We start from the raw sequence: 15,439 nt of genomic DNA, 5'->3' as shown, positions 1-15,439 counted from the left end.
TGAATGCAAATGTTCACATAAACACATGTATATACCAGAGAGAAAACCATAGCAGTTGAAATTGCTCATTGTCCTCAGGAAACATTCAGAAATTGATCTTCCTCTTTCTCAACAGGTTAAGATACTAGATGCATCCTGTAAGTCAAGAAAAGGAGCTTGGAAATAAACAGTGCTGCCATTTTCCTTCTCGGCCTATCCCCAAACTCTTAGAATCTTCTAGTAAAGAAGGTCTCTGAAGCCTGGGGGTGGGGGAAGGGAAGGTCAGTGACCCCACTGTTCCCTCTCTCCCCAGCACAGGGTCAAGTCTTGGACAGAGCCCTCCATAGCTCCCCTGGACAAAGAAGCCTTGTTTTTCCCTGAGATCTCAGGAGCCTCATTGGTATTCTGCAGGGGCCTGCAGGCCTGGGGGTGGGGAGGGGATCAAACCCAGGGAACAATGGAAGAACTGTTTGTTTAGCCCAGAGTAAGGAGAGCATCGTCCCTAGCAAGTGACTGTCCTGTGCCCACTCACTCACCCCAGCTTTCTCACCCTGGAAAGGGCTAAAATGGTGGTGCAGGTGTGAGCAGGGATGGAGAAACTTGAACTCTTGCTAACCAAACAGAGAATTCCACTCTAAGTTTTAGCTGATGCCCCCTCCAGGGTTGTAAAGATGAGGAAAAAAGCCGCCTTAGTCTATCTGATCCCTCAGATAGAGGGATAAGCATCATCCAAATAACCAGAGAGTATCACATATAGTGTTCTTACTGGGTGATAAAGGGCTAAGCCATGGGAGCAATTCTGAATCATCAACTGATATTATTTCTTCTTACATCCATTTTTCCTCCATTTTCTTAAAGCTCAAATAACTTAGCACCCCCTTTTCTGCTCCATTGCCACTCGAAGCAAGGTACAAAAGGACATAGGCTTTAATGCGTCTCTAACATGGAGTTGGAAATAAATGGCCCTGGATAAATCTATCACTCCTCAGCTATAAACAGTTCAACAATATAAGCATAAGCATCAGGTGTCCACCTCTTCACATTGACATTAAATGTTTGTTCTGGGGGCATTTAAGTTCAGCAGAAATGAGGGATCTCAGTCAGTCAGTCCAAGCAAAAAATCAAATTTTGGATTCCAACTGGGAAAAACTCAGAACATGCAAGAAATCGTGTCATCAAAGTAGTTGACAATCAGAACATTCTGAGAAAGGTCCATTGGGTTTCCTTTGATTTGGGAATGTGTGAACCTAAAGCCAGAGAGTCTCCATTTCAGAAGACTTCACGGTTGAAAAGATATCAGTTTGATTCAGGAAGGCTGTGAGGGATTCTGAAGAAGTTCCTTGGCTCTTGAAAGGACATTCTCACATTTCCAGGCTAAGTATAGACTCCAACATGGTGGAGTTGGCATAAAAGAACTATATAGCAATAATATTACCCAATGCAACAGAATTGGATTAAACCACCTGACTTTGTTGAGAGGTGATAAAGAAAAATAATAACCTTCCCCAGTGTTTTCCTTTCATTTCTGTTCATTGGATTCAGTACAATTATTAAGCATATTAGCAGTAACCTAGACACTATGGGAAACAAAAGGGAATTATAAGGCCCAGTCCCTTTCTTCAAAGACCTTTCAGTCTTGTTGGGGAAAACAAACATGTCTGTGAATCAAAGACCAAAGCTGCCTATAATCTAGTGTTAAAATGTGTATAACCAAGTCCTGTGGGCAAAATGTAAGCAAAGGGGAGATATTCAGTGTTGGCTAGATATATCTGCGAACTCCCCAAACTAGTCTAATCAATCTGTGATAGAACTTCAAGCCCTTCTCATTAATGCTCTTCACAGGAGTCTGACAAGGCTCAACGGGTCTGCTGTGACTCATCCAGATTCGTCTATCCAAGGGACTGGATTGATCCTGATGCTGTCTCTTTAAGCAGGAGCCAAAAGCTCCCAAGCCCTCCCTCCTTTCCCATGCCCTGGGCACGCCTCAAGGACGAGCTCCATGATGGAAATTTAGTGTGAATCTGGGAACCCATCAAAGGGAGGAAAGGAAGGGCTTTCATGGAAAGGGATGGTAGAAAGAGACCAATTGTGCCCTGCACAATTCCCAGCCTGTCCCTTGAATCCAGCTGACAAAGGGAGAGATAGAAGAACCCTATACAATAGAGCTAAACAACAGGCAGGCTCATTGAGTGAAAAACTGGCCCCATCTCCCTAAGTCTCTAATCTGAGCTAAAGTCTTACCCTCCTCCCAGAACCCACCCCTTAACCTCACCCCATGAACAGAGGCTCCCTTGATCAGGACCTATCACAGTTGACAGGACCAAGATGCTAGAACAGCCGTGACTGGTACTGGGGATGGATGGGGATGAGTGGGTGGGTTCTAGGAGTAAAACAACAATCAACAGGAGGTGCCAGAGACAAAGACTTTTGCTTCTGGCCTTATCCTGATCAGACAAAGCCCTGCCTATAATCTTGTCTTTCCTACATGAAATCAGCACTTATACCACATTCAAGCACTGGAAAGAGGCCCTGTAGCCCCTGAGGCATGGGAATCCAAGCTTGCTAGATGGTCAAGTCATGCAGAGTTAAATATAAAAGGAATCTCAGGCTCCTCTTTGAACAGGTATTATTATTGCCATGGCAACAGCAACTGGACCACCTTGTTTCCTATATTCCCTACTCCTCCCCAAACACACACACACAGGCACGCATGCATGGATACACATGTGCACACATGTATGCCAATTTATACCCAAACATTGGGAGACTGGGGTAGAGGCTGGATTGTTAAACTCTATCTCTGACACATTGTCTTCGCCTTGCCCACTTCTGGAAAGGTTAAAGAGAAGCACCTGGCACTAAGCTGAGAGACAACAGTTTCCATACCTTATTCCTTAGGTTAGTCTCCCACCATTTCCTCCTCTCCCCTTGGTTGCAGTGTGAAGCTGATCTAGGGAACCTTGTTCTCTTCCTCGGAATGTCACTGACTCCTTTCCAGAGCCCTGTCTGGCAGAAAGCTCAGGGGCCAGTGCAGAACTGAACGATCACCTTTAGGACCATTTTAAAATAACCAAGGAGGAATTAATCAATCAGTACTTGCTGAGCTTTTGCTGTGAGTTTGACACTGGGCAGGCCCTGACAGTGGGAAAGGAAGGGAAAGCTACTCTGTTCACCTCCCATGGCTGCTGTGACCCTTCCTGATCAGGTCACTGCCCTGACTTGATGATCTCTGGACCTGAAGTTCTGTGGGCAAGGAGGCATTTCTACTGTTGCTTTCTTTCAGCACCAGGAATCCTGGGGATGGTTTTCAAGGCTTTAAGTTAATACACAAAAAGGTAACAAGGGAAAAAGATGCCACTGGCTGGGGTTCTGCCTTCACAGGTTTGGAGACTATATTTCCCCTCCCACCCATTTCCCAGGGGTTTCTTGGGCCTTGTTACTACTCAGAGAGATTTGAGAGCATAGTTCTAGTTGTCAGGCTATTGAGTAAATTGCTGGCTTTCCTAGCACAGAGCCAGAGCAAAAGGTCCTCGAAGCAGAGCAGACCTTTCAATCTGCCTGGCTCTCCAAGAGCGCCTCTGGCTCTGCAGGGCCAAGGTGAGGAGTGGGGTGGGGAAGGCTGCCTATGATCATTTTGGTCAGTGTCTCTAGGAAAAGTAAATGAATGTGCTGGTTTGAATCTGCTTTCTTTTTAGCTCCTGGCATTCTTGCAGCATTCTTGCCATCGTGATGGGATTCAGATAGTCTTCAGGCATTTTGTAAAAAACTGGACCCCTGCTCTGCTTCCACACTTTTTGCCTGGGCTACACTCACTTACTCTGAGCCAGCCAAAACTACGCTGCTCGGCAAACAGCCACCTTTGGAGGGAAGCTTCATAGTCTGGTTACCGGGGTAACAGCCACTGTTCTCAGACATCAGGCTTTGCCGGAGCCAATGTTTTGCTGTTCAGTAATGGCATTGTGTTACTAAGCAGAGAATAATCAGCTACTGCTCTTTGGCTCTTTTCCGGTTCCATTGTTATCCCAAACACTCATTTGGAACATCCCTCTCCCAAGTCAGGACAAGTTTTAATGAACTATCATTTCCCCCGTAAACCTTTTGTGTGGACACTACTGAAATCCCTGTTCCTCTTCACTTCCAATCCTACTGGATTCTGTATGGTTGAGGCAGTGAGCTCCCTGTTCCTGGGGGTGATTAAGAAGAAGTTGTAGGAATGTTTAATTGGGTGTTGTAGAAGGGAATCCTGCATTGAGAATTAGCTCAGACAGCTTCTTAAATTCCTTCCAATCCCAGATTCCACGATATAAGTTAACAATAGTTAAACAGCAACACACTCCATGTCAGAGGTAGTAGCAGTTCAGTACCTTGCTGGAGATGGTCTATTATTTACAAAGTATTTGAGATACTTTGTCATTGAATAACTGAGAACTCAATGGCTACTCCATCATGTGCACCTGGCCCAAGCATGGCCCACCCCCAGGATCTGGGATCCAATACACAACCTCTACTGTGCCCTCACTATGGTAATCTCCCCTGAAGGAAATCATCCAGCCTCCATAACAGGAAACTATCCCTATGGTCACCTTATTTGTTCCTGCCTTCTCCTCAGGGCTTTCATCCCCTAAGGAAGTAATATTCAGCATCCTTCTTTACTCCCTCTCCGTTTTTTAATTCACAACCTACCCAATCAGCTGCCTTGACATTAGGTAGGGTTCTTGATGTTACCTAGGGCAGGAATTGAGTTCCTCCAACATTCACCTCTCACCTGGCCACACTCAACTGGACAAATGATTCTTACCCAAGTGCACAGAGTACATACAAAGAAAGCCCAAACACTTTGGAAAGAAGAGTCAGCCTGTATATGCATTATTGTATAATAATTGGTATTATTATTATTTACAATTGTTGTAGAGCTTGCCCATTTTCAAAGGACTCCCACATCATTATTATTTGATTTTTATAACCCTGAAAGTAGACAAAGCAGTTATTGTTATCCCCATTTTCCAGATGATGAAGTGATAATTCACAGCAACCTACCCAACGTCATGAAGTTCATAAGTGGCAGATCTGGGATTCAAACCTGGTTGTGTTAACTTCTAGTCCAGTTCTCTGCCCTCTTAATTATCCTGCCTGAATACATGCTTCAAAAAGCTCTCTCAGTGTTTCAGGATGAAACAACCTAAAGTCTGACACCAGCTTAGTATAATTGAAAACCTATCTATCTCCGTGGATGTTGTTGGAGCCTTCTGAGTATTACATTTGATGGTGAATACTCAGGACAATTGATTCTCATTTCATTTAGGATGTATTCAAGCTGCTGCTCTTGTTTTGCCAAATGTGAGCAATGTCTACATGTTTCTGTGGCATCCTGTGTGGACAAAGACCCTTGTGCTCTGCACACCTTGCTCTGAGTAGACACCACCAGAGACCAGACCTCATAGCTTCTCTACGGAGAAGCCCTCAGTACTCAACCAAGTCAGCAAGAGCCCTAAGGTCCCATCAACCTCGTTGTCATAGCAGGGATTTAGAGTCTGAGCCATGGCCTCAGGAAGGCTAAGTCTTTAATATTTGCTACATATGGTCACCCATACATGTGCGTGCACGCACGTACACATACACACACACACACACACACACACACACACACACACACACACACACACACACACACACACACACACACCCTTAACCATATCCGTTCCCTATGGTAAAGCCATTGAGGACTTTATTTTCATTTCCTGAACCTGAGATTGGCCTCCTCAGCCATGGCCAAGCCTGAGCCCATCTCTCCCAGTTTCCTTCTGATGCCCAGCAGGGTCCAAATTTTGTATCAAGCAAGCAGTCATTTTGAACAGCTGAGGGCCAGCCAACATTAATTGCCTCCAGCAAAACCAGGGATGTCAGCTGACTGGGCCATTACCAGGGCCTGGGGACCAGGGGAAAAGAGAAGGTAGAGGGAAGTGAGGGGGTAGGAGGACACATGACCACATCCAGCCTGCCGGGCACTCTCTCCAAGGACCTGTGGGGCTCTCCACGTGCTGCTGGAGTTCTTTGACAATAAAGCATCAGTCTCAGTACAGCAGAGAAGGAGTTAATTTAATTGCGTGCTAAGGAATTAAAAAGAAAACAGGTGCCAAAACACAACTCATTTCAACCATTAGAAACCCCGAACCGCAAAGTTCTTGCAAATTCCTGTGCTTTGGCTTGAATCTTCTATGCTAAAGTTTTTGAAACTCACCCATGTCTTTGGGACTCTGATTCCAATTGTAGCCGGCTGGCTAGTCTGCTTTGCAGCTGACTTTGTTCAGCTGGAAGGATCTTGGTCTCTCCAGTCTCCTTCTTCGGTCCTTTACTTTTTCTCTCTGAGTATCTTTGTCCTCTTCTCCTGCAATGAAAAGGGCTTTCTGATTGACAGCCAACCCCCTTAAAGGGACAGGCCCGCTTTCCTCCTCCTCTCCTCCTCCCCTTCTCCTCCCCTTGTCCCCACCTCCTCAGGGATACTCCCTTCTTCTAAGGCCTCCATCTTCTCTTTCTGCTTTTCACTGCCAATTGTCTCATTTTTTTCCTTCCCCCCCCCCAAGGCTTGCCTGTGTGGAATTTCACTTTGCTGCAGAGACATCTGGAAATGCGGTTTGTGGGGTGGAAATAAAGAGGTCCTGCAGGCCTCCAACTGATCCTTGGATCTATTTGGTGTGGGATGTGGCAGCACAAGTGTCAGAAGCCAGGAAGGTGGTAGCCCTGGCGAGGCAGTCAGGGTCGAAAACCTAGGTGCCATCTCCCAGTCCTTCCAACTCTGCCCCAACCCCACCCCTCACTCCTAGCTGCCCTTCACCCTATCCACCTTTACTCTCTCCCCACCCTTTGGAAAATAAGCGCTCCTTCCCTGCCATCCTAGCTCCAGAAACACAAGAGAGAAGAAAAATTGTCTTTTAAAATAATTTCCTCCAAATCCTTCTTAGTTTCAACTGAATGAGGACAAAACACAAGCTGTTGATTCCACGAACAGATTTTGAACAAGCTGGAGAAAAGTAGAATTGTAATCATTTTTATAGACGGGATAACAGAGACCCAGGGACGGGGCAAGACCTGTTGTGCAGGTTCACAGAATAGGCTAAAGAAAAGGTCAGAATTAGGGATGTGGGTGATTTCCATGGAAGGTAATTGACTTTGACACGAGAACACAATCTGGGAATTAGGTAGTCAATATCCCACCCTGAGAATAGTGTCGTCAGAGAGCTGAACCCAGGCTGGTGAGAGGCAGGGAGTGGGTTGAGGTGAAGCCATGGGTGCCAGTGAGGATGGAGGGAAGGGGAAAGTAATACGGTTCTTTCCACAGAGAAAGAAACACTAAGAAAAAATAGCCAAGTAGCAAAAACAAGGGAATAATATACTAAACCTAATAATATTTATTTCTAAAGACTGTGAAGGTATTTGAGTGCCCAGGACTGGGTGGGATTAGCCTATGGAAGGTTTGCTAGAAGAACTGAATCTTAACCAGTGTCTACCTAGCTCCTTGTTCGTGTTCCCTATCCCTTCAGGAGTCTCAGAGAGACACGACTATCTTGACCTTGAGGCCCACATCTTCCCATAGATGGCCTATAAGGAAACTGGTTGGCATATAACTGGAAGAGTACCATTAAGACTCCAGGTAAGTAAGGGATGCCCCCTCCCTAATTTTCCCCATGGCTTTGCCTTGGGGTAAGAAAGGAGAGGAAGGAGATACTGAGCAGAGCCTAGAATCTTCCTATGGGGGGAGAGAGGCAAAATTGTGTCTTACAGTTTTCTCTTTGGATTGTGGCCTTGGTCACTTTTCTGGCTTGGGCTCTTCTGTTAGGAAATGGGTGAATCTTCTGCAGATGCCCTTGTGGGTCCCCTCAGTTCCTGAGTCCTGTAGTAGTTGAGGCTTGTCCAGAGTCCTAGAACTCTATATCCTCTGCTCTTATACCAGCCCCAAGGAGAAAGGATCCCTGTAAACACTGCCCCTTTGGCAGAACCGTATAATAGTAGCTTTCTGGAGCAGACCAGACTAAGGCCATACGACTGATGGTAGAGGGTCCCAGGACCCCTGACCTCGCCAGCCCTTTTCTCCAGCCACAGACTCCACTTACTGAGGAAGCTGAGTTGTAGGATTGTGCCAACAATTAACTTCTGGATGGTTGTTGTGAGAATGGCCCTGGAGGAGAGGCGGGGACCAAAAGCAAGAAGTCAAATGGGCCAAATGTGTGCCCTCAGCTTCTCAGATGGCAGAAGAAACTGAGTGCAAACTCTGGGGGTTCTGTTTAGGGGATGAGAGAGATGGTTTTTCACAGCTCGAATAGATGAGACAGCTCCATATGCAGGGGGAATCTCAGGCTGAGCTTCTCACAAATCTGCCCCTGGATTCCCAGCAGCAGCTCTGGGGACTGCTAAGCTACTTGGAAGAAAAGATGTGTTCCCAGTAAATTCACAGATACCAATTTTTCAACCATATTCCCCGACATTTCTCTTCTCCTTTCCTCCAACTCTCTTGCCATACTATTCATTTTGTCTTCTCCCCAAGTCTCAATCTCTCTGTGTCTCTGTTTCTCCATCTCTGTCTCTGCTTCTCTCTGTCTTTCTTTTTCTCTCGCCACAGTCCTTGATGGAGCATGTCTTCCTGTCTGCACCTTGTTCTCATGCCTGGGATGGCAAAGGGGCTCAGCCAGGTGACTGTGTCATGTTCACTGTCCCCGGTGCCTTAAGGTTCCCAGCTCCCCAGGATCTACTGTGTTACAGTGGCTCTGTAGGGCCTGACACTCTGCCTCAGCACCCACTCACCACCCTTCTCCTGAGCCTTTCCCACAGCCCTCATAGGGTTTTTTTCTAGGTCCCCAAAGGGGCTTTTTAAAAAATCTATCCAACCCCACCTATTTCTGTGATTTTGCTTCCAATGGTTCTGCTGGCTGCCCTTGGCAAATGCTCTCCAGAGTCCGGCTGGGTCCCCTGCAGTACCCAGCGATTCCTCAAGAGGGCACTGCCAGCCTTCTTGGTGGCATCCTGCTGCCTGCATTGGGTGCCTGTGGGAACAATACAGGATTGTATGAAACTAGTAAACAGTTTGCTTAATGCAATTCTGATGGTACCTCAGAGGATCTGGGCCCCCTTGATCACAGCTTGCTTTGGTTGTGCAGCTTTCTTGCCAATAACTCCAAAACGTTTGGATAGTACCTCCCCTCTCTGCTGTGTGATTCCATATTACCAGATTCTTGAAGGCCACTGGGCAAGTGGGTTCTCTTTGCTCCATTATATAGAGTGAACTCTGAAATTCAGCGAATTCCAGTGAATTTCTCCCAGGAAAGTAAATAAGGGCTGAAGTGCCCAATCTGGCAGGCCACTTCATGTCCTCAAAAAAGATTGTAAAGGGAAACAGAGAAGGCACAGTACCTGAGGTCACCTGCTAACACTGGGGCTGCGGAGCTGAGGCTTTGCTTCTGCTCCCCAAGATAATGTCCTCCCAGATCAAATTTAAGAAGGCAAGTGGCTTATTCTTACAGCTTTTCTAGCCCTGGCACAGAGGGCTGGCTGGCAGACAATATATTATTTCCTAGGCACTTGAGCTAGAACTTTCCACACCCAATTTCATGCCGATTGGTGGCCTTGCCTTTCCGGCCAAGAGGACTGAGGGCTGAGGACCAGAGATGTCACATACTTTGAGCTGGCAGGGGGTGAGTTGGATGTGTATTTGTGATGAGGAGATGCCCATGGCTTAGAGGTAGAGTGAAGGGTAGTCTGGAAGCCAGAATAATCAGATGAATAAGCTCAGGAAAGGAGTGTCTAGGGACCACCAAATAGCTACTAGCAATGTGGAGGAATAAGCTGTCCACAAAATCCACCTTCACCAAAATGAAAACTCGGCCAGTCTTGGCACAGTGGTCCCTGCAGAGGGGCCGTATGTTTGATACAATCTCTGAGCACAGCAGAAATAATACTACTATCCTTGGCTGTCAAATACTCACCTGACTTCTGAGGACCAATGTTATTTGTTCTAGTTTGCTGATGGGGTACAGAGGCAGCTCTCCCAGTGCCACCCAGCAGGCAAGGGACAGAGCCACCTCTAGAGGATGCACCTCTCCAGACTCTCATTGCTTAGAAGTTGCTTGGAAGATTGTTCTGCTCCAAAAGAATGTTTGCACAGAGAGCCTCTGGCCTGAACAAGAACAGCCAAGGGGAGCATGGACAGGTTTCAGGCTGCTGTGGCCCAAGTCTCCAACCCTTTGTACTTCTCAGGCTAAGCAGGGGGTCCACGTTCAACTCCAGGCAGGGCAAGTTACGTGCAATTTGTAGATCAGTGGGACTCAAAATCAGTCACTGGAGATTAGATAATACTAAGGACTTTCTTATATCTGTTAGGTGTAATAATAGCATGGTAATTATGTTCTTAAAAAGGATCTTTTATCAGTTAGAGTTGCACAGAGAAATATTTAGAGGTGAAATGTCATGATGCCTGAGATTTTTTCCTCCCCCAGAAAATTACAATAGCAATGTTAGATGAAATAACATTGGTTAAATGTTGAAAATTATTGAAGCTGAGTGATGGGGACATGAAGGTTCATTATACTCTTTTCTCTACTTTGTGTATGGTTAAACTTGAGGTCACAAAAGAGGAGTCATTAAAGTTAAGGTTGAAACAAACTCAGAAAAAAAGAGAACACTTTCAAGAGAGATCTCCAATCTTTCTGGGAGAATGCACATAGCCTGATAAGAGTGCCCTGCTTCTGGGGAAGGGGATAGGGGGCTTGGAGCAAGAGGGAGACTTTTCACTCTACGCACTTTGGTGTAGTGGGAATTTGTACAATCAGCCTTTGGTATCCTGGGGTTCGCATCCTTGGATTCAAGCAACTGCGAATGGTTGAATACTTGGATGCGGAACCTGTGGATACCGAGGGCTGAGGGCTGACTGTGGGACTTGAGCATCCGCAGATTTTGGTATCTGCACCAGTCCTGGAACCAATCCTCTGCGGATACCAAGGGACAATTGTAATTATACGCAATGCCTTGGTTTTTCTATTGAAAATCTCATTCGAAAAATGCTTCAGGCAGATTGAGGGACAGCAGCCTGTGGGTCCCTTGAGTCTGCTCCACTGATGCTGGTGGATCACGAGAGAGAAGTCCTCGCCGTGGCAGATTGGCCAGCCCCCATGCCGCCCACACCCTTCTTTGCCTGCGTTTCTGAAACACTGACCTCCAGCCGCAGGAGAATACTCCCAGGAACCCCTCCTGAGGCACAGCTGGATGGGGAAGAGGGGTTGCTCTTGTCCTGCTCCCCGTGGGAGGAGAAGACATGAGCCCTTGAATGCAAGAAAGGTCCTCAGCACAAGAGGCCGGTCCCTCCACCTTCCAGGGGAACAAGGCCCCTCCTCGCCCCTCTACTGACCCCACGAACAGTGAAGGCTACGTCTGCCACTGAAGGGACCCACTCAGGCAGCTGCTCAAGCCTCCCTTTCAAAGCTGCTGCTCAGGCCTCCTCCTTTCAAAGCTGCTGCCCAGGACTGCCTTTTCAGAGATATGATTCTGCCCCCTCAGTCATCATCATCATCATCATCATCGTCATCAAAGTTTGCTGTCCCTTCAGAGAAGCCAGGCCAAGCCCTTCAGCCCTGGCTGCTTGCCTGATTCAAAGGAGTCGCTCTGGGCTGTGGACAATACCTCAACGCAAAGCCACGCGCCTATGGAGTGGCTTGTCTACCCTCGAGGCTGGGGTGCCTTCCTTGGGAAACTGTGCCAGCATCCAGGATGGAGAAGAAGGGGAGTCTCAGTTCTCCCTGCTGAGAGCTGCATACTCCACGTAAGCACAAATCATGGGGCCAGAGCTTAGCGCAATTGCCCCACAGGGCTGAGGATTGCTTTCCCCCCTCCTCCTCCCACACCCTGGGCTGAGCCCAGGAGGAGTCCTGGGCGGTTGCTCTCCCCACCAGCATGGGCTCCTCCTGCCACTGAATAGGATGCGGCAGGCACTGCGCCTTGGGGGAGCTCCCACCCTCCAACCATTCCCCACCTAGGAACTCTATTGCTGTGGAATTGTCTGTGACAGCCAGGGGGGCACAAGGGGCGCAGGGAGGGGTTAATGCACTCCTCCATCCTGGCCTGCTCCTTCCTAGGCTGTAGACACCCAGGCCCTTGGAGGGAACTGGGTCCTTTTTTTAAGCACAATTAGTCCAAAACCATAAAGTCTAAGAGGCAATTCCCCTGGAGGACCCTCCAAAGAGGGTTTTACATGCTCCTTGGGTTATCCTTGAAAATCCTTCAAATTTTCTAAAGCACTGCAATTATTTCCACAAGCTGAATCCAGCAGTTCTTGCAAGGGTTTCAAAGGATAGAGTGTCACCAGCTTCCCTTAGCCTCTGCTCCCTCCCCGCAGCAGAAACCTTCAGGAAGGAAAGCAAATCCTCACTGGTATGTTCTCTCTACCCTGGCTGTACTGTTGCTGCCCAGCCACAGAAGCTCTATTCAATTCTCAGCCCATGAGACACCCTCCAAGGAGCTAGCCTTAGAGAGAGCCACTGAGCCTAAGCTACAAGCCGAAAAAGCCAGTAGGGTTCTTCATTCTGGGGCAAGAGCTCCCCAACTGTCCTCAGATTTCCTCAAAAAGGGGACATGGAGGTGGCTGGGGAATGCTGGGGTGGGGCTGGCTGTCCCAGTTAAAGCTGAGTTTAGAGAGAGTGGCTAGTCCTGGGTTTCCTGGGAGTAGCCATCCTCTCTCTGTTGATAAATCAAGAAGGAAGTTGATAGAATTGCAGCATGAAGGATTTTTAGCAAGATATCAAGTGGGCCTTCCAGATGATCAGAGCTCTCTATGAGCAGCGGAGCAGAGTGATTAATAACATAGACTCGGGTTTCCCTGGTGGCACAGTGGTTGAGAATCTGCCTGCTAATGCAGGGGACACGGGTTTGAGCCCTGGTCTGGGAAGATCCCACATGCCGTGGAGCAACTAGGCCCGTGAGCCACAACTACTGAGCCTGCACGTCTGGAGCCTGTGCTCTGCAACAAGAGAGGCCATGATAGTGAGAGGCCCGCACACCGCAATGAAGAGTGGCCCCCGCTTGCCGCAACTAGAGAAAGCCCTCGCACAGAAACGAAGACCCAACACAGCTAAAAATAAATAAATAAATTTATTAAAAAAAAATAATATAAACTCTGAAGTCAGACACACCTGGGCTTGAATATCAGCTCTACCAAATACCAGCTCTGTGACTTGGGGCAATTCAACCTCTCTGGGTCTCCATTTTTTCATTCCAGAAAATGAACAATAATAATAGTGACCTCGTGGAGTTATTGAGAAGATTACACAAGATAATGAACATAGTTAGCACCGTGCCTATGCTACGGTATAATAATAACAATAATAACTAGGGGAGGTGACAGAGTATCTCTGCAAATGTTTAATAAGCATTTAACAAACAGAGGCTGAACTTGAATGATCTCTAGAACCAACGCCTTTTCAGATCCAGGATTCCTAGACTTCCCCGGAACCTCTTCATCTTTTAAATGGACCTGAGGAACTATGCTGAGGCATATTGAGACTCTTTGAGACTCACCCAGCAGTTCAGCTGCATGCTCCTCTAGGTATGGTCCTCACTAGGATGACCAACTGTCTTGGTTTGCCGAGAACCAAGAAGTTTCCTGAGATGTGGGAATTTCCATGCTAAACCTAGGTAAACGCCAGGCAGACTGCGACAAGTTGGTCAGCCTACACCAGCACTCGCACCCAAGCAGGGCCATAAGCACAGTCCTTGAAGCAGTTCCCTCAAGGGCTGTGCAAAGCAGCCTGCATCAGTTTCCCCATGCTGAAGTCACTGAAGAGGAAATTCTAAAAGCCCCCCATTCCTTTACTCTCTGAAATATCATGTCCAGGCAAGTAAGCTTGCCAGATAAAATACTCGACACCCAATTAAATTTGAATTTCAGATAAACCACAAAAAAATTGTTTAGGATAAGTATGTTCCCAATTACTGTCTGGGATATACTTATACTAAAAAATGTGTTTATTGTTTATCTGAAAGTCAGATTTAACTGGGTGCCCTGTATTTTTATTTGCTAATTCTGGCAACCCTACAAGCCAGGGCAATCTTCCATGGCAAGCCAAGCTGGTTTCTGGGGAGGGAGCCAGGGGGGTTGCTAGGGAAACCTCAAAAAAGAAATCACGGTTCCCTATGGACACACCTTCTACTCTGCATTTTGGCCCCCAATTCCTTCATCTTGTGAGCCTTACCAGCCCCCCGAACCACGCCTGACTCTAGGGAAGATCGTTTGGGGCAAGGCAAGATGTGATGGGCCCTGAGGTGGGCCGCACAATGCAGTGGTTAGGGGTTCGGGCTTTGTAGCAAGCCAGATTGGGTTTGCATCACACCTCAGCTTAGGACACAGCACAACAGTAATAATAGCGGTTCTTGTTAATACTTAGGGCCTGACCTTTCTCCTGTTCATCTTCTCTCTTCTCTTCTTATCCTGTATCCAGCAATTTGCCAGGCTTTGAGGAGAATACAGAGTGATGGGAGGATTTCTGGACACAGCCCTTGCCTGAGGGGATTTACAGGCTCATCTGGAAAACATATTACAGGTATTAACCAAATGGAGACTCAGACACAACTAACACTGAGCATCTACCTATGCTTGGCTTGCCCTGTGTGCGCATGTAAACAGAAGGTTTAGCCTGTCCTTTCAAAGTCAGATAAAGTTGGCTCTAGCCCCTATGCCACGCCTTGCCAGGGAGGCCCAGTGTCTTCCCCAAGATTTCTGAGAATTCTGAGGGAGCTCAGAATCCCATGACCAAATTTGGTTCTGAATTTGGGCTCCTAATGAACTTCTGATTCACATCCAGTTCATCTTCCATGGCCACTCCCTGCTTTCTATTTTTTGTCACACCAGATTGGGAATGCTGTTTTTCTTCCTGGATTTCTGTAAAAACCACTCACATAAAGGATTTGTGCAAGTAACAGTATTTAGCGACGTTTGGGTGGATGGAGGGGACAATGCTATAGCAACACAAACAATTAAAAATTGATGACTAGACATTCCTGTATTTAAAAGTCCTTGGCTACATTGCTACTTGGAATTTCTCTGCAAACTCCATCCTCCTGCCATGCATCCACTCTTGCTCCTTTCTCCCTTCTCTCATTTCCTCTTTTTTCTTCTCTCTCACCCCAAGTTCATGTTTATTTCTTATGAAAAGCAATTTAGCTACATATGTGTTATCTTCCAGTCCTTTCCATCAGAGCTCCTCCTTCCCCGAAACTGGCGTATCTGAGTATTTTCCTTAAAAAGGACTGTACCCTTCTTAGGAGAAACTTTGATGTCAACTAATTTATCACCCTACTCCTCTTGCACAAACGTAATCCCTGTTAATCCCACAGCATATGAGGTAGGGTCATTATACCCATTTTACACATGAGCAAACTAAGGCATCTGAAGCCCACAGCTGGCACTGGAAGAGCTAGGATTCAA

At 47.0% G+C, this 15,439-nt stretch overlaps 1 protein-coding gene across 1 annotated transcript in view; it reads right to left on the bottom strand.

Moving 5' to 3' along the window:
* The window catches only part of PLP1 (proteolipid protein 1), a 345,526-nt gene extending 339,162 nt beyond the window's left edge, over positions 1–6,364 (bottom strand). Inside the window, exon 1 of the mRNA XM_082447740.1 lies at positions 6,218–6,364. Within this exon, the coding sequence (XP_082303866.1) occupies positions 6,218–6,221 (4 nt within the window). The 5' untranslated portion in view covers positions 6,222–6,364. The remainder of the gene's footprint in view (positions 1–6,217) is intronic.
* Positions 6,365–15,439: the final 9,075 nt, after the last annotated feature.

Source organism: Balaenoptera physalus (assembly GCF_965194825.1).
Source record: "Balaenoptera physalus genome assembly, chromosome: X".
Taxonomy (NCBI): Eukaryota; Metazoa; Chordata; class Mammalia; order Artiodactyla; family Balaenopteridae; genus Balaenoptera; species Balaenoptera physalus.
Note: the sequence above shows the minus strand (reverse complement) of the source record. Positions and strands in the feature narration are given on the sequence as shown.